The 22,898-nt window shown below is 39.9% G+C and overlaps 1 protein-coding gene across 1 annotated transcript in view; it reads left to right on the top strand.

The window, feature by feature from the left end:
• Nucleotides 1–2,499: 2,499 nt before the first annotated feature.
• eif4g2b (eukaryotic translation initiation factor 4, gamma 2b) overlaps nucleotides 2,500–22,898 on the top strand; it is a 71,902-nt gene continuing 51,503 nt past the window's right edge. Inside the window, exon 1 of the mRNA XM_084734079.1 lies at nucleotides 2,500–2,572. Coding sequence (XP_084590205.1) covers nucleotides 2,500–2,572 — 73 coding nt within the window. The remainder of the gene's footprint in view (nucleotides 2,573–22,898) is intronic.

The following is a 22,898-nucleotide window of genomic DNA, read 5'->3' as shown; positions in this document are numbered from 1 at the left end:
TTATTCTCCTATTACAGCACTGCAGCGTTGAATAGGTGACTTTCTGATGATAATTGGAAATAAAAACTAAACTCTGTCTTGTCTTTTATGAGAAAAACAATCCAGACACTGAAGTTCCGATGATTATAAATGCAACATTTCTGTCAGATAGACATTAGTTTTCTCCGTCTCTCATCTGTGCATTGGCAGCAACAGTCTTAAATTATTTTTCTACTTCATGTGCATCACATTTTCATTATAGTCAAATATCAAACTGCTTTGTTGCCTGCTACCTGTGTTTTTGACATTTTGCCTTTCTTCCTGCCCTAGCTCTGTTGAATTTCTTTGCATCTTTGGATGCTCTTTAAGTTGTTAAATTATCTGTCTGTTGAAAGTAAAGCATCTGCTCTGCTGGACTGGACTGACTGGACCTCTTCTCCATTTCCTGACACATGACAATAACACACACATGAGATTAGCTTGCTGGACAGCGGTTGCAGCCTCAGGAGAGAAGCTCCACAGGGCTACTAATAACTGAACTAGAATGTACACTCATAATTTCTGATATATCTGATATAAAATATTGATATTTTCACAACACAAATCAAGCAGAAGGGCATTAAAATCCAAGTCCATCTGGTAAAACACATTCAGTAGCATGGATCATGCCACAACAAAATGCAGTTAAGGATTTTCATGAACGTTTGGAGGGATAGGAAGTTCATGATGAATGAATGTAGTTGGGGGAGGGGCGAAGATGGATGGAGGATGTCATCAGCCAGGCTGGTCCGGAGGGTACGATGGATGCTGGGCAGAGAGAGACTCAGTGTGGGGGTTCCGTCTCAGTGTTTCCTGCCTGAGCTGTTAAGTGTCAGAATTAGATGAGGTGAGTTGAATGTGAGCTTGACGGAGATCGCTGATGTTGTCAGAGATGTGGGTGCGGTATGCCTGAGAAGACCAGCAGCCAAGGACCTGGATGGTTTGGTCTGAGATGCCCATTCTAGCTGCAGTGGAGGCTGCGCCAATACGGAAAGAACAGCTTGAATAATGTTCGGAGGAAATGCCTGAAATGAGGAGGACTGTGTGTAGATGTTTCTCGAACCAGAATTGAGTGGCCATTTTACCCGTTTCAGTGAGATTTAGTAGGTGTTGAGGTAATGTGATGGTAGCATACCTGGAGTTAATGTATTTTGTCAGTGGCTCGTATGAGCCAAGATAGGAGTCGAGGCAGAAAATGTAGATGGGGAAGGAAATTCCCAGTTGATCCGTTTTGCACCTTCAGAGTGTGAATATTAGAGAGTCAGAGGTATGGATGGTTATGTCGGACAAACTGGTATGACAAGAAGGGTTGTAAACAGAAGAAGCTATGGTGATGGGGTATAGCTCGTGAAGCACGGAAGAAGGATAGCGGGACTCTGAGTTGGGCCAAGCTGAAGTGAATCACCTCCCTCCATAGTAGCTGCCGACACCTATGGAGGGAGTTGCGTCTGTGAAAAGCTGGATATCCTCAGGCTGAGTGAGGACGTCTTTGTAAAAGAATGAAATGAAATTCCAGGAGGACAGGAAATGTTTCCACATGTGCATTTCCACTTTGCAGGCGTCATCCAGAGTGACTCTGTTGTGAGTGAAGGGACGGTTGCTGCTTTAGTCGGGACGTTGGCGAGGAAGGATTTTTGCTTGAGGGATTATGTGAATGGCGTAATAGAGATGGCTGAGGAGGGCTAGCATCTGGTGTTTGGTGCATCTGTCTCCCAGGAGACAATTAGACAGGAACAAGGAGATGCGCTGCATTTTCTCAGCAGGCAGAGAAGCTTGGAAGGAGATCGAGTCAAGGGTGATGCCCAAGAACTCTGGATGTGCCAGGCCCTGACGTTTTCTCTTTGGAAAGAGGAACACCAAGTTCGGAAAAGGTTTTGTTGAGAGTTGTGAGCCTGCGGTGAGGAGGTTGAGAAAACCGTCAAGGAGGTGTAGTATGTGAGGGAGTTTGTGGTTGTTGACCAAGATCCAGCAAAGAACTTCTGAAAGTGAGTCAAAGATCTTGGGACTCCTTCTGCATCCGAAGGTGAGGGGCTCTGAGTAGTAATAACCTCTTTTCCAGCAAACGCCGAAAAAACGGCAGTAGTCTGGGTGAATGGGCAAAACTGTGAATGCAGTGGTGATGTTGGCTTTGGAGAGCCAGGCTCCGTGTTCTGCTAGACGGACAAGGGTGATGGTGTGGTCAATAGTTGCGTATTGCATGGAGAAATCTGGGCATGGTATGATGCTGTTGATGCTTGGAATGTATGAGCCGTGTGGTGAAGATAGATCGACAATTAAGCTCTTTTTGCCTGAATATTTCTGAGTCACAACGCCTATGGGACTGATACAGAATGTTGGAAATAGGGGACTTTCAAATGGCCCTATCATGAAGCCCTCTTTGACTTCCTTAGCCAGCAGGGTGTCGACAGTGTGAGGTTCAGCAAGACCAGACTGGAGGTTGTGAAAGATGTGTGCAGTGTCAGGAAGTACTTCCATACCGGGATGGAAACCATGTGTGAAACCATTGATGAGAAAATCAATGCACTGTCTATCGGGATGATGTTGTACAGCAGTGGTAGAAGAATGATTACCTTTAGTCGCCCCTCTTGACTTTACTATGCATAAGCTCTTACAGTAAAAACTATATTTAACAGTTCAATGGATGACTTTGAACTTCTTGTGAATTTGCTCTTTTGATGCCCTTTTCCATTAAATACTAATATTATCTAATCAACAGAGTCGTTTTATCAAATGTTGAAAGGCAGATTTAATGGGAGATGAAGCACCACACAGTTTCCATTAAAAAGGCCTCATTGTTATGAAAATTTTGACATTTCTGACCTTCATCTGACATGAGACACAGTAAATTACATACGATTATAATACTGAAAAGGACCTTGTGACAGGACGATGCCTTGGTTGTTCAGTCAGGGCATATTACAAAGGCTTTTAAATGCTAATCTTTGCATTGCAATCCCTGCATTCAACAGAACTGACTTTCCTTCATCTGAAGGATGGAGTGTGTTGCAGATTGTAAATCCCCTTGAAGCAAAGTTGTGATTTGTGATACTGAGCTATATAAACACAGTGGTCTTGACTTGACAGAAAAAACTAAAAAGATTTCTATTTTTTCTCTGTAAAAGAATATTTGCTGTAACAATGTTATATCTAAATCAGTGATGTCAGCCATCTCAAAAGGGAAATCAATGCAAAGCTGACGTAAAAAATCCCCCAAAAACAATTCCTTGAAATGCATGACTAAACAAAAACAGGTATTTTTGCAAAAGTAGGGGGTGAGCAGACAATAATGCCAGTTGGAAACAGCAAGTGAAAGAATTTTAATAGCCACCAGCTAGTGACTAAGACAATCTGAGAAGCAATGTGAGATCTGAAAAGCCAAAGTAATGAGAAGTGATGTGTAGTGGCTTCATCGGCAAAGGCAAAGTCAGTGGATAGGAGCAGATATCAGAATGTTACAGACATGCAGAACATCTTCCCTCAAGGATAAAACCTTTTCTAAAATATAAACAATTCAACCATGAATGTCTATAAATGGATGAACATGAACTCTTCTACCAAAGTATGAACATTTCTTTGAAACAAAGTCTCTACCACTAAAGGTCAGATTTAAATGATATTTCTGGTTTGTATTTCAAGTTGGGTTTTTATAGATGCATAGTTTTGCTCATTATTCCTGTCACACATCTGGAAACATGGCAGCAACTAAGTTTCATGAGGCAAGAAGCAAGAGATAATTAGGATTGTAAACAAGCCAGAAGTTTGGTTAGATGATAAACCACTTTATTTTGGTAAAATCAAGAACGAGAGCACAGGAAATATCTGTAACTAGGATTCCAATTATAATCAGTTCATCCTTAAAGCCCAAATGGATGTCTGTGCTGAATTTGAAGAAACTACATCAAAGTGTTTGTGACATATCACGTTCACAAATATGGCACAACAGCTAAAATCCTTCATTGCACAGTGAAGCTAAGTAGGTCAAAGTTGGACCAAAGTGTTGGTCTATAAAGGGATGTTAAAAACAGAAAATTTGGGTAGTAATTTTACTGTCCCACTTTGTTTTGTCTTATAGGTGAGTGCCAACTTGAGATTTCAAGGTCTTCATATGGATCCCAGTAATTAACTTGGAGAGCACAATTATCTCCATTATCTTAAACAATATGATAATAAATGGCCAAAACTACCTAAATGAGGCAAGTGGTAATAAACTGGCCTGATTCCAGACCTCTTAGTGGCCACCCACAATGTGTTCAGCAATTCAAATGGGTGTTGTGCTCATGCTGATTTCCTCAGGTTGGAGAAACACTCACTGAATCACAGCTCTGTAGGTGGAATTAAGAATCTTCCTACACACAACATACATGTAGCTGGCTAGCTATCAAGCTACATCTATTAAAAATAGAGTTAGAATTACCGCCTCTCAGTTGTATGCCTCTGGCAACAAGTCAAGTTACAGGGTTCAGAGGTATTATGTGTATTTTTTAGGCAAAATGGAAGTTCTCATGGGAGTTCTCACTGTATTGCCATGTATGATTCCAGTGAATAATTTCAAGTGAGAAATGCTGTTTTCGCTTAGAGACTATTTTTTACAGAGGAGCACAGAGGACTGATATAGAGCTGAATATAATGATGTCACAGTCAAGTTGACCTTTGACCTTCAAAGCCAAACAATAGTAATTGTGTAGTTTTCAACCCGTCCCACTGCATGAAACCAGTTTTTCTCAACCAGAATACCCCAAGTGCCATTTATCAATATATGCCTACATAACGGTATTAATCTCTAAATAAGAAAAATTGAAATAGACATAAATTACCACTTTCCAGTGTTTCTGAAGTGTTTGGTATTCACCTGCCATCTTTAATCTCTTTGGTTCCACTATGCTGATAAGCAATCATTGCAGGTCAGTTCTACCTACTGCCATATTACTGTTGTAAGTTCTTATAACAGAGCTGTGTCGGGTCAAGTGTGGGACATTTCTCTTTTATTTTGAAAGCCTAGTGTTATCCTGTGAAGGATGTGTTGCTCAGACTCTGAGCAAGATTTGTTATAAAACTTTAATTTAGTTTCTCTTCTTAAAGGCAGACTGAGGTTCATTTCATCACAACTATTTAAAGCAATGTTAGTGCTACTTGTCATTTTGTCTGCTATTTTTAGAAATATGTTGAACCAGGCTTGGTCTAAAAAGCTACAGTTGCCACATATTTTGTATCAAAATAATTGAAAACAACTTGTAGTTGTCGATTTATTTCTGTTTTGGAGATAGAGCTGTTTGTTTGGGTTGAGTGGGCACCTCTTCATTTAAGTGAGGATTTTCAGTGAACTGCAGCAAATCATAGAATTCATGGGATATGTACATACAGTGCAATTATTAAAAATATGCTGGTGGAGACGGGTGGGGCTGGTAGCCATCTGCAGGAGAGGGGGGGGGGGGGCAGTACCAGGTGACTTGATTGGCACAGCTGGTGCTTGTTTGCTAATCACACTCTACCCATTTTATGCAGTGGTGTGCTAAACCTCAGGTGTCTGCTGTTCACCACAATAAGAAGGATTCTGCTTGATTTATTGCTTGCTGAATGGAACTGAAACTTACCGAATCTCTTGTTTATTTTTAAGAATTCACTGGACCATTAAAAAATGGGTAGTGGGCTGCAGTTGGCCTGTGGGCCATAGTTTGGCCGCCACAGAGTTTTGGTCAAAACCATGTTTTGTAAGGTCACATTGGCCTTGACCTTTGACCACAAAAATCTAATCAGTACCTACTTGAGTCCAAGTGGATGTTTGTGCTAGAAGTAACAAAATTCCCTCCTGAGGCTACTGAGATATTGCTTTCACCAGAGTGGGATGGACATGAGGTCACAGTGATCTTCATCTTTGACCCCCAGAATCTAATCTGTTAATCTTTGAGTCTGAGTGGAATGTTTTTGCCAAGTTTAAAGAAATTCCCTCATGGCATTCTTGAGATACTGCATTCATGAGAACGAGGCGGACAACCTGAAAACATAATGCCTCTTGCGCTGCATTTTAAACAGCATCAGAGGTCAGAATTTCCCAGTTGAAATGTCCAGTTTCTGACCAAAGCGCTCCAGGGGCCCAATGCCAAAAGTAAGCAAAAACATGGCTGACACAAGTGAACCCTAGAGTGCACCCTCCTTGCATAAACAGATGAGGAAGAATGAAGCCTGAAGTAATAGATGCCATTATACATTTTATTTTACACCACTTGTCACTGGTGACACATTAAGACATCAATTTACATGCAGAATAGATATTATTTAATAGTATCTGTTATTGTAGATTTCAGTGAGTGCTGCCATTGTTGTGTGACATAGGGGGTAGAGATGTGTAGGAATGGTGTCCAATGTCCAAGGACTACTGAACTGTCCCAAACAACAATTTTTTAAAAAAGATGGCTATTATTTTATCATTTATTTCCATGCATGCTGTAATCTCAGTCAGCACTCCTCTAGCAGCAGCACCACGTCCCTGCATATTTATTGTTCATTATTTACATGTTTACTGTCCCCACCAACTGTGGTATTAAATATCCGACTTTAAGCATTCATTGTATTTTTTTCAATTAGGAAACCTGGCAACAAACGTACATCAGGCATGAAGTTAAACAAAATGGCAATTTAGTCTCATTTAATTAACAATTTACTAGGCCAGTTATAAACACTGGAATGCTTTAAAAAAATGCAATAATGCACTCAGTCCATTCTTAAAGTAATTCACCCATTCATCCCTGTACTCCCACTCACGTTAGCTACCTCGTCTTTACTGCCATATTAACTCTCGATATTCAGCACTGAGCCAAGTGCATGAACATTTTGAAGGGCAGGTTGGAGCAGCTGTGCAGTCTGGGGTGTCCCAGCCTCACACTTTCAAAGACAGAACGCTCTGATTCTCACCCGTCAGGAAGTAGCGCGTGGTGATTTATGACTCTCCGCAACATGCGAGAGCAGGTAGTGGGGATTTCATTCCGGCGAGCTGTATGGCGTCTGCCTTTAAACTAATTTCTGCATACTGAGGTACTTTCACTACCTGCGCTTGTGTCATTTTTCTTAATGACTGTTAAGGGGAGGCTGGGTGAGCAAGGCAAACAGGCGCCGCTCCACCACAGGAGCCACCGAACAGAATATAATTAAGATGAGGGGAAAGGAAGGGTCGGGCGAAAGACCTCAGTAGGTAACTGAATATTCATTGCAATCACACTAAACAGCGCGATGATTAATTGCAGGGCTGGTGTGATTAAAATATGACTGACTTCGTGGAAAATTCAGAGCTTAGTCAAAGGTGGCTAAATCGAGTTTCCCTTGATTAACAAATGACAGTTCTTTGTCCTGGCTGAGAGAGACAGCTGGAGGCTTGGAAGTAGTCATAAGTGAGTCAAAGTTGTATGCTTCAGAAAAATTATTTGTTTTTGTACAAAAATTTGAAAATCTTATAGAAAAGATTAAATAAGTGAGAATCAGTACGGATTTAGAACAAAGATCTACATCCTTTAGCATTGATTGAATTAATGGAAGAAATTACAGCAGCCATTGAAAGAAAGCAACATAATGTGGGGGTGTTTATTGATTTTAAAAAATGCATTCAATACAATAGATCATGGTCCACTACTGTCCAAATCATAAGTGGTTAAAAAGTTACTGGGTTAATAGGTAACAATTTGTGCAGTTTGTTGATTTATGAAAGTTAAATGTGAAGTCCCACAAGGGTCAGTTTTGGGCCCAAAGCTATTTTTTTTATATATATTTTAATGAGATCCGTGAAATATTCAAAGTATTGCTGTATCCTCTGTTCAGAGATGTTCACTTATGTTCACAGATGATAGAAATATTTTTTGTTCTGGTTTAAAGACAGTTACAAATAGTATAGTGAGCCAGTAATTGAATAATGCTGTATTTATGTTTATTATTAAGAGAGGGACAGGTAATAAGGTAATAAGATTTATATAATATGTGTATAGTTGTTTGTTAATCTACCTTCTGTTTTGTGTAATTGGTAAACAAAACTCAAGTAAAAATAATTTGTTTCATTGACAAAACCAAAAAAATATATATATCCCTCAGTCTCCCTTTTCATCATTTCAAGGCCTGATCTTGGTAAGCCACAATCTATAATTGACCTGAGGATATGTGATCAGAGCGGCTGAACGCAGGGATCGTCTGTCTACCAATGCCTGATTGCCCTGGGCGTTGTGTCTCGGCCCAGTTGTGCAGCCAACCAACCTGTGGTTCTGACCCACTTTCTGGCCTCATCTGTCACATTGAGACTCCTGTAGACTCTGATTCATTTCCTATGAATCCCATTTATTCCTTGCAGGCCGTTATGTCATCATTACAGACTTACTTGCTCCATCGTGCTGGGAGCAGGCGGGCTGCATTTGAATATTTCATTATGGCACAATAATACTTTAAATAAGCCATTGGATATGATTTATACAGGTCATGGATGGTGCTCAAATATTTTTCTAACCTGATCACAAAGATCTGACACTGATCATTATCCTCAAAAATGAGCGATGTCTAGAGCAGGAATCTGATTCAAACTTTCTCCACAAATACAGAAAAAACACCTCAACTGTGTCCTATATATCACATAGCAATAATAGCAAGAAGTCTGACACAAATGGCTTGCTCTTTATATTGGCATCTATTTCACACAAGCAGCAAATTATAAGCACCAGAGGGAATATATTTCCTCCTTGACTCCAAGTGGGAGAACCTGTGTTAATTTTCCCTTCCTCTCCAAATTGATTAGTGGATCAGGGGGCTAATTCAGCCCTTGAGGAGCTTTGCACAGACACAAGCTCCCTGCGAGCCCCAGAAGAAGTCATCCATAAACCGCACATGTCAGCCCTGTTGCTCGCTAACTCCCAATCACCCACTGGCGAGCCCACGATCTCGTTCTCACAGCCTGTTGCTAAGGTGCTCTGCGCATTCTCTCCTCAGTAATTAAAAGTAATTGGATGGTGAGGCCTGCTTAAAAAGGAGAAGAGGAGCTGCGGTCATAGCAATCCAACTGGACTCCATCTGGCATCATGGCAACAAAGAAGCATCATAAGTTCCCTTAGTGACACTATTTGGCAGATTCAAAAGAAAGATGAGTGGAGTCAAAAGACTTGTGAGTGCATGATTTTGGGGGCATGCATCTGAAGAAATACTCGCTCGTCAGTGTTTATTGAAGAGTTATTTTGTATTTTACAAATGTCTTCATTACATTTTTCACATATAATGTGTCTAAGTATGAAAAGTGTGGAAAACGTTAAAAACAAACTAGAACAGTACATTCAGTAGAGTGCAGATCCCTGACAGGCAACAGATGATGAAGCACCTGCTGCAATGCCACCACAACTTCCAGATACAACCAGCAGAGATTTGTAAAGTTCTGCTAACATGAACATGGCCCCCACATACGCTGTCCAAAGGTTTCAAACTGAAGCAGTTGTTGATCACTTGCGGCCCCTAGTGGCTGGTTAAGAAGAATAAGAAGTCAATTGTCAATGCTATACAACAGAGCAGTCAAAAAGTACAATTACTGCCTTGCAGTTGTATGTCTCCACCAACCAGTCAAGTTACAATTTAGTAAACTGCGACTTGACTTGACATGAATGTAAACTGAGTTTACATCCATGTCTGTCCAGACTCATATACATCATATATGTATATGTGAAGACTTTGAAGGAATTTAACATGAAAGTTGTTACTATATTGACCTGTAAATTTGAGGGAATTTGAAATGTATTATGGGTGTTTTTTTGTCAAAATGGATGTAATCAGTATATATTTGTGATTCCAGTGAGAAACATGCTGTCTTCACTTAGAGACTTTTTTTTTTTTTTTTACAGAGGACTGATAGAGAGCTATCACAGTGAAGCTGACCTTTTTCTTTTGGATATAAAATGTCATCACATCATGTTCTCTTTTCAGATATTTGTTTTGTGTGTCATTAGAATATGAATTCTTGAGTTATGGCCAAAAGTGTGTTTAGTGAGGTTGCAGTGACCTTGAGAATTTTTTTTCCACAAAATGGGAAAATCCTAAAACATGCCTTTGGTCATGACTGTCAGCCATAAAAAAAAGTTTTTTTTTCAAGAATTCTGAATCACAGAAGTCATCCCGCACAGTGTCATGACAACACAAAAATGTTTTAGGTGGATTGATCCAGTAGTATTCATAATTAGCTGCAGTTAAGCACAAACAGGTAAACAATCGCATGATCCCCTCCAGATAATAAATTACACCTAAACACACCATTATGCATTCAAAGTTGCACAATGGCCCCAGCGAAAGATCAAATATAAGTAACAAATCATGGGAAATACATTTTACTGATAGTTTTCAAATAATTTTGTGGGAAAAGCAAGATCCTCACACTATAGAGCTCCTGTTTAAAGTATTTATTTGCAAGCTCCAGGCTCTTCCTCAGACTGCTTCATCTTGTCAGTGTTACTTCAGAAGTTGTTATGGGTAAAAAAAACAAAAAACAAAAGCTGCACATTTACAAATGCAGGAGGCACAGAACAACATTAGCATCCAGTTGGACTCGTGTTTCAGCCCAGTGTTGACTCTCCCTTTTAGTTTTGTTTTGGTCAACAACTCTTGAGGGAAATACCTGGCCCTTTACACGCAGTTGCTAAATGATCCACTTTCCAACTTGTCACTAACATTGTCTTTGTGCTCTAGTGTACAGTGGATTCATCTGAGCTTTTTCACTGAGCACCAGCTTGCGGTTGGAAATAAGATTGATTAAACATTTAAACTCAACTCAACAAATTATATAACATGTCTAGCATCTTTAGACATTTTAATGCAGAAATGTTACATCCATCCATCTTCAACCGCTTATCCGAAGTCGGGTTGCGGAGGTGGCAGTTCCAGCAGGGGACCTCAGACCTTCCTTTCCCCGGCCACATTAATGAGCTCTGACTGGGGGATCCTGAAGCGTTCCCAGGCCAGGATGGAGATGCAATCCCTCCATCAAGTCCTTAGTCTGCCCCATTGCCTCCTCCCACCTGAACGTGCCTGGAACAGCTCCCTAGGGTGGCAACCAGGTAGCATCCTCATGAGATGCCAAACCACTTCAGCTGGCTCCTTTCTACACAAAGGAGCACCAGCTCTACTCCGGGTTTCTCATGGATGTTGCATAATATAGCTAAAATTATTGGGGGTTGGGGCTGTGGCTCAGTGATAGAGTGGGTGGTTTGATCCCCAGCCCCCTTGAGTCCTCGTGTGAATGTATCCTTGGGCAAGATACTGAATCCCAAATTGGTCCCGAAGGCACCAACGTCTATGCGTGTATGAGTTTGATTGTAAGGAGTATAGGGACCTTGCATGGCAACCTCTGCATTTCAGGTATGAATGGGTGAATGTGACATGTAGTTTGAAGCCCTTTAAGTGGTCAGCTACGTGATGCAAGTCACAGGATAAAAGTGACGTATGCAATATTATTTAACAAAACTTTAAATGCATTTTAAGTCAACATTGACTTCTGGTTTGATACGGGACATATACCAGAGTCTTCTGGGAGAAAGTCAAGTGTTTGCTTGAGCCATGCATCCATGTCATTCCTTCATACAAAGATTCTATCGCCATATTTTTCCCATCAAAAATACTATGACCACTAGAGGTCACTGCCTATCAGTAAATGTAAATCTGGGTTGTACTATGCTGTTTGCGCAGACAATGCTAAAACACTGTAGAGTCTGAGTGATAACTCTTTATAGGTTCATCACAACAAGCAATTCCTTTTGACATGGTCATATGACCCTTTAACAACATAACAATATTGATGAGTGCAGCTTGAAGTCTTTTCTTAAAACCAGTTTTAACTGAATGCACAGATGTCGTTTTCCCCACCAGGAATTAAATCCCCAAGCATCCAAAAGCTGTTGGGTTTCTTGTTACAAGAAGAGACTGAAAACTTGAAACAGGCATCACTCAGAAATTGCTTACAGAACAGTAAGAGGATGTGAAGAGAGATGGGAGAAAAATAAAGTCAGCTGCTGATTATCTCTAAAAACCAAAAAAAATGAGTTCTATATGTTGTGTACTTCATAGTGTCGGGATATAGTCTAATTTGGATAACAACTATTGTAATTCAACATAACGAGCTGGCTTTCTAAGTGGCTCATTTGCCCAGCTAATTAAGCTAAACATTTGAATGAGATAACCTAGTAAATTAACACAGGTTTTGCTATTTCAGGTTACATCAGACAGGCAACAATTTCCAGGTTCTGGCCCAATGTCACTGCTGCTCAAACTGTTTCACTCTGAGCCCTGTTTGCGTCACCCGATATCCCATCATGCCACACAGTTACTCGCTTATCATTACCAATGAATGGAGGCAAACTGTTCTGTGCCTCATGAAATCACGTCTGTCTTGCTACGTGCCTCCAGTGAGAAGAGCAGAGATATTAACACACGGAGCTGGTCCAGGCTTCCATACTTTTCATTATCTTCTGATTTATACACGTCTCTCTGCATTAGCAGCATGATACTCGTGCATAACAAGCAGAGTTACCGACTCCCAAACAGCATTAGGCTGGAAGGATAGAGGGGAGCACAGAGAGACGAGTGTATTTTTTGTGTGTGTGTGTGTGCGTGTGTGTGTGGTTGTTATTAAAGAGCAATGTCATAGCTCCTGGCTATTGTGGGGAGATAACATGACTGTAAAGGTAGATGTTGCAGCAGGCGATTTGAGGTGCTTAATGACCCAGGAGTTGCATGATTAATGGAATGGTTTACACGATATTTCTCCAACTTTCGGGGCCGAGCGCAAGTGGAAAGCCTGGGCATGTCATCTTTTAAGAGCCCCCCGCTCAAGGTCGGCTGAGCCTGGAGGAGAGCCCACAGAGACGACAGGGCTATTAGTGGACCGCTCACACACACACACACACACACACACAGACCCCTACGCAGTGAGGTGCATGCACATACATAAATACACACACACACACACACACACACACACACACACACACACACATATAAACGCACACATCCCTGCACACACATACATACACCAGGGACCACCCCAGCATTGCAGGGACCTCTGGGATTCCTGTAACCTGCTTTGAGGAAGCAGAACTCATATCCCTTGTTAGGCACTGGGAGGATGATCAAGTGCAGGTAGGATGAGATTGAGCAGTATCCAGGCCTTCCTGCTCATTTACCTTACCACTATGAAACGCCCCATATAATATAAAAACAGCCACACATGCACACACTTGCACTTTACCCCCGTTCTTTTTATTTCTTCTGCTCTCTGTTGTACAACAGGAATCAAAGCTGCCACTTAATCAGTGTTTAACTGCTGTTTTTTTTACATTACTTAGTATAATATGGAGATCTGGGGAGTATACTTTATTTTAAGGAGTGTGCATATGACAGTTATGACTGTCATAACCATGTCATTGCACCTCTCATGAACATGAGGGAATCTTCATGAATCCTTGTGTCAGTGAGTGTCCTCTGGTCAATTATGTCATTTTTAATGATTAAATTTAAAGCTTGAAATTGTTTGAAATGTCTTTGTTATGAGAACTTGACATTACCCAAGACTTAAATGTATTTGCCATGACGACTAGACAATAATCAAGACACAAAACACATTTTAACATCTTCTGCATGATTCATTTTTTATTTTAAAAATCTTTTTCAACGACATTCTGAATAAAACAGGCCTTATTACATTTAATGACATCTTTATAACAAGTCCAAATAGTAAAACTTGAAATCCAGACAATTATTCATGACATAGAAAGCATTCAACAGTGTAATAAATCTTAATGACATCCTTATGACAAGTTCAAAATGTACCTCTTTATTTGAGGACAAGGAAAATATTACTGACACACAATTTTCCATCTGAGAACAGTTTCTTTAAGTTTGATAATGTCAAGTCATCATGACAAAGACAGTTTTGTCTTGGTTAATGTCAAACTGTCATAACAAAGACATCTCAAACAATGTCAACTTTGCTTTAAAGATGACTGCATGACACTTAAAGACATGAGTCACAGACATTCATAAAGACTCCTTTATGTTCATGACAGAGGTCATGGCATGGCTATTACAGTGTAATGACATTTTCACACGCCTTCAAATAATGATTTTTTTTTCACCAGTATAAATGGAAAGGTTAGACAACACCTTTGTTAGGCCAATTAAATGTGATTGATCCAATTGACTTTGTGAAGCAATATTAGAGGAAGTAATTTGTATTCTACCCCCTGAAGTAAACTTCTGTATATGTTTTGTCAGTTCTTGTTTTTCAGGTCTCTAAGGATCTGAGAAGTTTAACACATTTTCTGAAACCACTGAAGCGGTTACTAAGATGTTGCAAAGAGGGTGATAATGAATGCAAATCCCCAATAAATGCCATGTAGGTTCGTTGAAAGGTTTACCACAGGAATAAAAAAAAACAATCTAGTGTACCATGATCACATGTTATAGCAGTCAGGGGTGAAAAATTCATAACTTACTCAAGCAAACAAAAAAAACCTGAGAGTGTCAGCCAACAGGGTTTTTGTCTATGTGGGCATGCAGATATGGATCAGAGGGAATTTCAAGACTTCCTGCAGTAAGTCTTACTGCATTTTTCTGGAACTATTATACAGAATTAGTTTATGTAGATGTGTATGATTATACATTTATAAATTAGTGTTGTAAAGTATAGGTAAATTGCTAAAGTGAATTCTATTCACATAAAAAAGTGTGGTTTCCTGTGTCCTTTTCCAGTCCAGGTTTGGACTTAAGTGAGGAACCCATTCTCATGCTTGGTTGTCAAGTACCAACGTCTTTGTCTCAGCCCTCAGCATGGTTAACGGTGTGACATGGTTGCAGTTTGGTTATGTTTATGCAACAAAGCTATTTGGTTAAATTTAGGCAGCCAAACTGAATGACATAAATGGAGTAACATAAAGTGAAGTAAGTCATGTGATGCAAGTCACGTGATACATGTAACCAGTAAACAATTTGAGGGGGTATATGAGTGGATGCCATCCCCCTTGTCTCTAAAAATGACCAAAATGCATCCCCCTTGTTAACCTGCCAAACCCACTCTCCATCCCAAGGTATGTAGAGAGAGTGAAGAGAGGTTGTTTAGTCTGCCTGATCTTACAACTTACGGCCTCGACCATGGCTCTGAAATATCAGCCTAACTGTGTTTTGATAGATCCATGGCGATGTCCATGGTGCTTATGTAGCAGAGAAAAAGTCACAATTACATATAATCTGTCTAAGTCTAAATCTAAGTCAATGTCTATCCTATGTGGTCTGGGCCAAACCTTTGGCATGATATGAACATTTCTCTAAAAATCTCTAACTTTGATGCTGCAAAAATCTTGTGACCTGACTTGGTGACCGATGTTTTAAATTGTGTGTATGTGTGTAGAAATAAATTTGACCTTTGGCGTAGTGGTGGGAATGAAGATAATGATTCTCAGCAGGGAGCCTAGGGTGTTCATCACGACTTCATCTCACTTTGCCATGGAGGGTAATCACAACTCCTCTCAGATGGAAATTAGCCGAAATGAAGCAGTGAACTGTGAAAAGCTGATGTAATTGACAAGCTGAACTCTGGAGTGAGCAAAAGTGAAGTAAACTAAGTGGCACTAACAACATGAATTGCCATCAAAATGTATGGCATCTTCAACCTGACCACTGAGGAGGTCCTTTTATTTCAGCTTGCAGGGCAGAGCCCCCACAGAGGAGGCATTCGGCTCCTGCTGTTGCTATGCAACTATTTGAAGGCCTTCTTGATGTGCAATGCTCTTGAAATGTTTAGAGGTTTCGGCAAACTCAGTAGAACATGTCACCAAAATGTCTATCTGACAATGAGAAAAAAGAATACCACAGTAAAGTAAAGTCAGGCTCAATCATAAGTCACACAGGAACAACTACATATCGATCATCAGAATAAGACATGTTTCGATCAATCTAGCTGAGCACCTCAATTGAATTAAACAAGATGATGTAATAAGTGGGTCTTTGAAATGAATCAGCTGTGCATCTCTCACATGTCACATCCTCAGCCAGCTCTCTGGCACAGAACAAAACTTTAACACTGAACAGAACAGAGTATGTGGGGAACTTTGTCTTGGAATGAAATTCCTCTAGACAGTACAATTCACAGACAGGAAATTCTCTAAAAGATGTTAGAAGAAGTTGCACAAAAGACTGCACTTCATACAGCCACGTGGCTGTTACATAAGCTTTAACTTTAAAGTACTGAACTAACTATACTTGCCTATGCTTACGTGTGTGTGAGTGACCAATGGTCCTGGGGCTTGTTTTCAGCTAATCTTTCATGCTACTGGACTGATAAGCTTGTTTTTTTGTGCACATTCATGACTGTGTCCTGAAGGACTTCTTTGATTCACAAATTTTTTTGAAAAACCTCGAAACAACCGTGGCCAGAGGCGTTATGTTTTCAGGGCATTCCATTCTTGTGATGTGAATACCTTGAGGATATTAATTCAAACTTGACACAAATAACCACTCGGTCATGAGGATGAACTGATCAAAGGTACTGTGAAATAATAATAAATATCATGTCTCAAGGTCCACCCACATTTACCAACTCCACTAGACAGTTCTGTTCTGTCTTTTCACTTTTTCAATACTTAGTATAATGTGTTCTCCCTTTTTCCTTTACTTAATCTTTAAATTTTGGTGGTGAAAGATCAAAAGTCAAGGTTTCTGTGACCTCGTGTCTGTCCCATTGTTGTGAATGCGACAATCTCAAGAATGCCTTGGGTAAACAAGATGATGCCTTTCTTCAAATTTGGAACAAATGTTCACTTTGACTCAAGGATAAAGTGATACTGTGACCTCACAAATGTCTAATAGGATACTTGCAGTGCTGGACAGTAACTACTAACAAGTAACTAGTGTAATATATGCAATGAAACTACAAAATAAATCTAATTGTAAACTGTTAAAGTACAGAAAAAATATTTTATTTAATTACTGTTACTAATCAAAATGTTATCGATTAGAAACTGGTTACATCCAGATATTCTCTTCAGGTTGCCTGGCAGAGATTGGCACTCTGCTGAGTGCTCTCCTCTGGTTAGATAAACTAAATATAGAAATATTTCTTTTTGGCAATTTTAATTAATACTATTACTTACTATACTATTGAATACTATTTGATTCCTCCTTCAATTCATAAGAAAAAAGTTTTAAAGCTTGTTTAAAGTTGTCATTGGGCTATTTACCTTTGAACTTTTATCTAGGAAAGTTGGAGGAATATTTGACTCAAAAGATACATTTTAAATAGTGAAATGTATCTTTTGAGCAACACATTCCACAGGATTAAAAGATGGCTCTGAAAAGTGAGCATTTGCAACACAAAAGATAAATTTTCAGTATTCAGAATATCGCTTTGTGGTGTCAGATCTGTGGAAGTCTACTAAAGAACACAACAACAAGAATCGACTACGGCGCTGAACACTGACCAGTTTAATGAGTTTCTGGCTTTTGAAAAGGAGCCATTCACCAGCGATATTAAAATACTTGTCCTTCAGTTTTTATCAGTTGGCTCACTGACTATGTCACCTTCACCCAGCTTAAGTTGAACTGTAATACATGTCTCCAGAGTTATGAGCATTCATCCCAAGTTGCATCTTGTATAGACGATCTGGAACTACTGTTCTGTCCTCGTGAGCTTTCTCAACCACGTCAAAGACCAAGGCATGTGTCAAGCACTCAGTGGTTTATGAAGAGACCTGCGTGTCAGAGGTCTGTCCGTTTGTTCTCCGCCTCCTCACAGTCTGAACAAGACAGGTCTGCAACAAGAGAGGAGAGGTGAGAGAGGGCGATTGCTAGGAGGAGGGAGGCCTTGGAGGGAAAAGAACTCGCTCAAGTCAAGAGGTTAGTTCTCTCCTCTTACTCTGCTCTTTTAAGGGCACTGAACCAAATGCTCACTCACACTGTCAGGTTGCCTCATATCATGGTGCTTCAAGCCAATCAGCACTTTACATCTATTACTACCACCAAAAAATAGAGTGAGGATAAGAAAATCCAAATCTAAACACAGTGAAAACTGAATACACACCCGTATCTTTAATAGGTTGAACTATTGTAATGGACTTTTTAAGGTCTTTCTTTAAAAAACAACTCAGACTCTTTTTCAGAGTGCTGCTGCTGCTCAAGTCTGAACAAAGTCCAAAGAAAGTTGAGCACATCGGAGGAGTTCTCAGATCTCTGCACTGGCTTCTGGTCTGTCAGACAATCGATTTTACTGCCATCTGTTTATGAATCATTAAATGGCATTGGACCAAACTATATGTCTGATCTTTTGCTACATTATCAACCCAGAAGTCCTCTGAGGTCAGTTGGCACTGGTCTGCTGATGATGAAGCTCCTGTGATTCTTGAAGCTGCTTTCAGCTGCAATGCTGCATAGATCTAAAATAACCTTCTAGGATCAGACTCGTTTTTCTTTGTTGTTTCCTGAGGTTTTGTAAACAAAAATGAAGATGAAGACTAGCCTTGACTTGCTACTTCTCATAACTAATCTGCATGGACATATAACCTCGTATGTCCATATTGAATGTTTCTGCACCTAATGATTTACACACGGTGTCAATGATCAACAAGGTAAAGATCAAGTTGCATTTCCCTCTTTGCTAATGCCAAAAAAACATAATTTTAACGTGGGTCCTTATTAAACTTGGTCAAGTGATTAGATTATGCTGCAGGTTCCGGCAGTTTTTACTGAATTTGGAAAATCTATTTTTCCACATTGTGCACCTGCAACATGGAACACCATACAGAATAATTCAAAACTTTTCTCATTTTTATCCCTAGGATGAAAATCTTCAGCTGTATCACATTTTACTTTCAATGTTTTGGTTTTTTTTTTACTTTTTATTGCCACAGTTTGTCATTGGTGTTTCTTTGTGTTTAGGAGCTTTTATTTCAGTTTCTTACATGGCTACATTGTAAATGAGCTTTCTACCACAATGTATTTCCAAGTTAAAATAAAGGTTTAGTGAATGAATGAAAATTATATAGATTATATAGATTGGTTGAATAAATAAAATGTCATAGAAATAAAAAAAAGTATAAGATTGCATGGGGTCTCAAAGTCTGAAGATGTAATCAGGTGGTACAGTAGCAAATACATCTATATCTTTTACCAGCAGCAGGGTGGATGGTAGTTTCCTTAAGAAATACAGCCGTCTCAAAGCTTTTTTTTTTTTTTTTTTTTTTTGCTATGGTGGAGGTGTTTGATTTCCATGACAGGTTCTCTGTGATGTTGATTCCCACGAGCATAAAACTATTCACCTGCTCCACCTCAGCTCCACTGACAGGAGTGTGCGCCTGCCCTTCTTCTTCTGAAAATCAACAATCAGCTCCCTGTTTTTGCTAACGTTGAGCACTTGGTTTTGTGTGCGCACCTCTTTACAAAACTGATGATTTCCTCCTGATATGAAGTCTCATCGCTGTTTGAAATCTTGCTGATGATGGTACTGTCATCTGCAAACTTCACAATAGAGTTTTCTCCATGTTGGGGGCTGCAGTCATGAGTGTAAAGTGTGAACGGGGGGGAGCTGAGCACATACTACTGGGGGTCTCTGGTGCTGAGCACTCATGTGGAGGAGGTGAGACCACCAATCTGAACTGTCTGGGGTCTATTTGTGAGGAAGTCCAATATTCAATTGCAGCGTGTGGTAATCAAGGAGTGTTCAGTTTGCCAAGCAGCTTCATGGGGAGGATTGTGTTGAACACTGAGCTGAAATTAACAAACAGCATTTTGATAAAGGTCTTGTTTTGTTCAAGGTGAGCTAAGACTGAGAGTGGACAGCAGCAGAGATGGCATCCACTGTGGATCTGTCGGTTCTGAATGCAAACTGGTGACAATCTGTTTCTCAAAGCCCTTATATGAGTTATAGTACATTGAAGTCACTTGAAAAGCCTGGTATGTCGGTTTCAGTTGTGAACCGGTACAGTCTGTTCAAGGGGGGGGGGGGGGGGGGGTGACAAATAATTGGTATCTGACGAGCTGGGAATGACAATGACTGGTGTGAACCCAGAACCCTCTGGCAGCAGTGCTAACCAATAACAGTGAACCATAGTGCCACCTCTTTCTAAATTAGAGGCATGCAAGCATTTTTTTTTTCCAAAGAAATACCATATTAATTTAGTGACTTTAACCTTCCCTGTGGGCATCAGTAAAATTTAATAGTACATCTTAAATCCAAGTGCAGAGCTTACCGCAGTACGAGGAGCCAGGTATATTTTTAGAATTTACCTAGTACCCCAAAAAACATACTTCAGTTTCTCTCAGCCAGGAAGAAGACCTCTCCTGTGGCAATCTTCCTTATTACATAAATGACTGCGAGAATCATGCATAGCTCTCTACACTGTGGCATTACTCAGCCATGCTGGAGGCATATCCTGTTAATTTTAATGCACACCAGCCAGCAACCAGCAGCTCAATCTACTCAGGAGAAAATTACAAAGCCCAATCAATACAAATGTGTCCTACAAAGTTAAATACCAGCTCGTCTGATAAACAGCCACTTCTCCCTGTCATACTGCACAGAGGCAATCTGGCACTACAAATTGCTTTAGAGGGACAGCAGAGTGGAGCGAGGCTTCATGGGAGGAAAATTAGGACTATTTGTCCCCTTTTTTGAAAACTGTTGCACTGTAGAGTTTTAATGTGTGACTCACACTCCCCTGGTGTTGCTCATTCAGCCCATGTTGCAGCAGTCAGTCATTCAAGCTATTTTGGTGACTTAATTTGGTGCTCGGTGACATCCTGCAAAAACCTCGCTGAGGATGTATTTTACTTGTCTGACAATATACCCATTTTGAAAGGTGTGCTGGTGGTACCTCTCTTAGCTCCTGTGCAGGTTGAGTGTTGAGCTGTTCCACTGAAGGAACCCAAATAGTGGGCCTATTCAGGGCTATGCTTGGGAAAAATCCGTCTTTCCAATGAATGAGGTGACCTCTGTAGCACCCATGCGATACAGGTTTGTAGTGTGTGTGTATGTGTGTGTGTGAGATATCTTGATGCACGTTTTCCCACATACAACTTTACTTGGGTGGGCCGCCCAGGTACATTAACAGCCACCCAAGAATATGTGTTGACTCATTTTAGCATTTTATTTATTGTTTTTTTTCTATCCACAATGCCATCCGTGATTGATTAATTCATCGGTTCCTAAGATGGGGGGCCGTAGAGCCACAGCTTGGGGGGTTGTGGATGATCAGAGGAGATATAAAGAGTGAAACAAAGTTAAATGGATGTGATTTATGTAGGGGCAATACAGAAACAAGAGTTTGCTGATGCTCCCCATTTTTCCCATATTTGTTTATGTAAATCAGTACTAAGAGAACAAGAATGCCTTATACTGCATGATCAATATGAATTCAATAAAAATATTTTATGCATGATGATATAAACTTACAATTTTTTTCTTAATGTAAGATTTTGTACTGCTCATTAAAAGTTTAAATGTGGAGGTTCTGTATAGCAAGAGGTGCTCCTGCAATTTACGATTACGGACAAATAAAAACAATATTTGTTGCCCCATATGTAACATTAATGTGCTGTTGTGGTTTTTAGGGATTTTTTGTGGCCTGTGCTACAGATTTTTTTAACCTTTGTAGCACCAGTGCTATGTGCAAAAAAAGGCCTGCTGTTAGCTGCAAACAGCAGCTAAAAGCTACTTTAGCAACATATAAGCTAAAGCACTCTATCCATCAGGTAACCCTCCATAAAATATGATCCAGTTTCACCTAAATCAAGTACTAAGGTAATAAGGTTGTGCTATTAGTGAGGCCAGGCCCCCAAAAACACTCCAGTCTGCTCTGATGAATGGATGTATTCTTCAGTATTCTTCTCGCTTATGATGCTACTTGAGAATGGATGCATTCCTCTTCCATGCTCAAGCAGTGTTATAAGCTAGAAAGTGTTTCATTGAGAGGATGAGACAAACTCTGAAATACCATTTAAAATAGGCCTATATGAGAATATCTATAAAATGAGTTTTTGTCATTGTTGGATCAGATAGGTGATGTATAGCACATGTGATGTAAAGTGATAAAAAACAATTAAAACATCAACTTTATTTTTATTTCATGGGATTAAGTGCTATGACAGTCTTCACAGAGTAACGAGTGAGCACAAATTTTGTAATTTGGATGAACAGGTCTACCTTTAACTTCTTTTAGCTCAGTGTTTGTGTTGTCTAGCTCTCACCAGACCACAGATTGTTTTCTGAATGATAGGCCTACTCAGTTGTTTGCTAACACCGGAAGAAACAAATTACCACAAGTAAAATAACATTAAGTCTCCAAAGGAAGTAAAACACAGTAATTATTTTAAACAGAGGCCACAAGAGTAAAAGTAAAAAGAGTTGAACATCTAACCTCAATACATAGTCGCAAATATCTGAAACCGCAGGTCCCTTACACATTTGTTTTGAATAACTGGGGAGAAAATAAACCTCCCCAGACACAGAAGAAGTGGTTGTGCTGTGGAGGAAATGGGCACAATTGAAACACAAAGAGTTTGGTGGAACATTTGATTTGCGAGACAAGCTCTGGCATCATAATGACTAAATCACTGCAAAAGAAAAAAGAAAAGCTAACAGCTGCTAGCTTGTTTGTTTACACCATTAGTGAATAACATGCTAATTTTCCATCTTCAGCTTGTAGGTTGGTAGCTCAGAGGTTGGTCTAGTTTCTTGCTTTGAAAATGCAAATTGGTGATGCTACAATGGCCATCCAATGGCAAACTTGGATAAATCAGATTAGTACGGTGAATTTTTTGTTTTCCACTATTTAGTAATGGGAAGTAAGGGTATTTAACTAAAATGCAGGAGAATCTAATGTGTGGCTTTTTTTGCTTGT

The sequence above is a fragment of the Lutjanus erythropterus genome, chromosome 13, assembly GCF_056507025.1.
Source record: "Lutjanus erythropterus isolate fLutEry1 chromosome 13, fLutEry1.hap2, whole genome shotgun sequence".
NCBI lineage: Eukaryota > Metazoa > Chordata > Actinopteri > Lutjaniformes > Lutjanidae > Lutjanus > Lutjanus erythropterus.
Note: the sequence above shows the minus strand (reverse complement) of the source record. Positions and strands in the feature narration are given on the sequence as shown.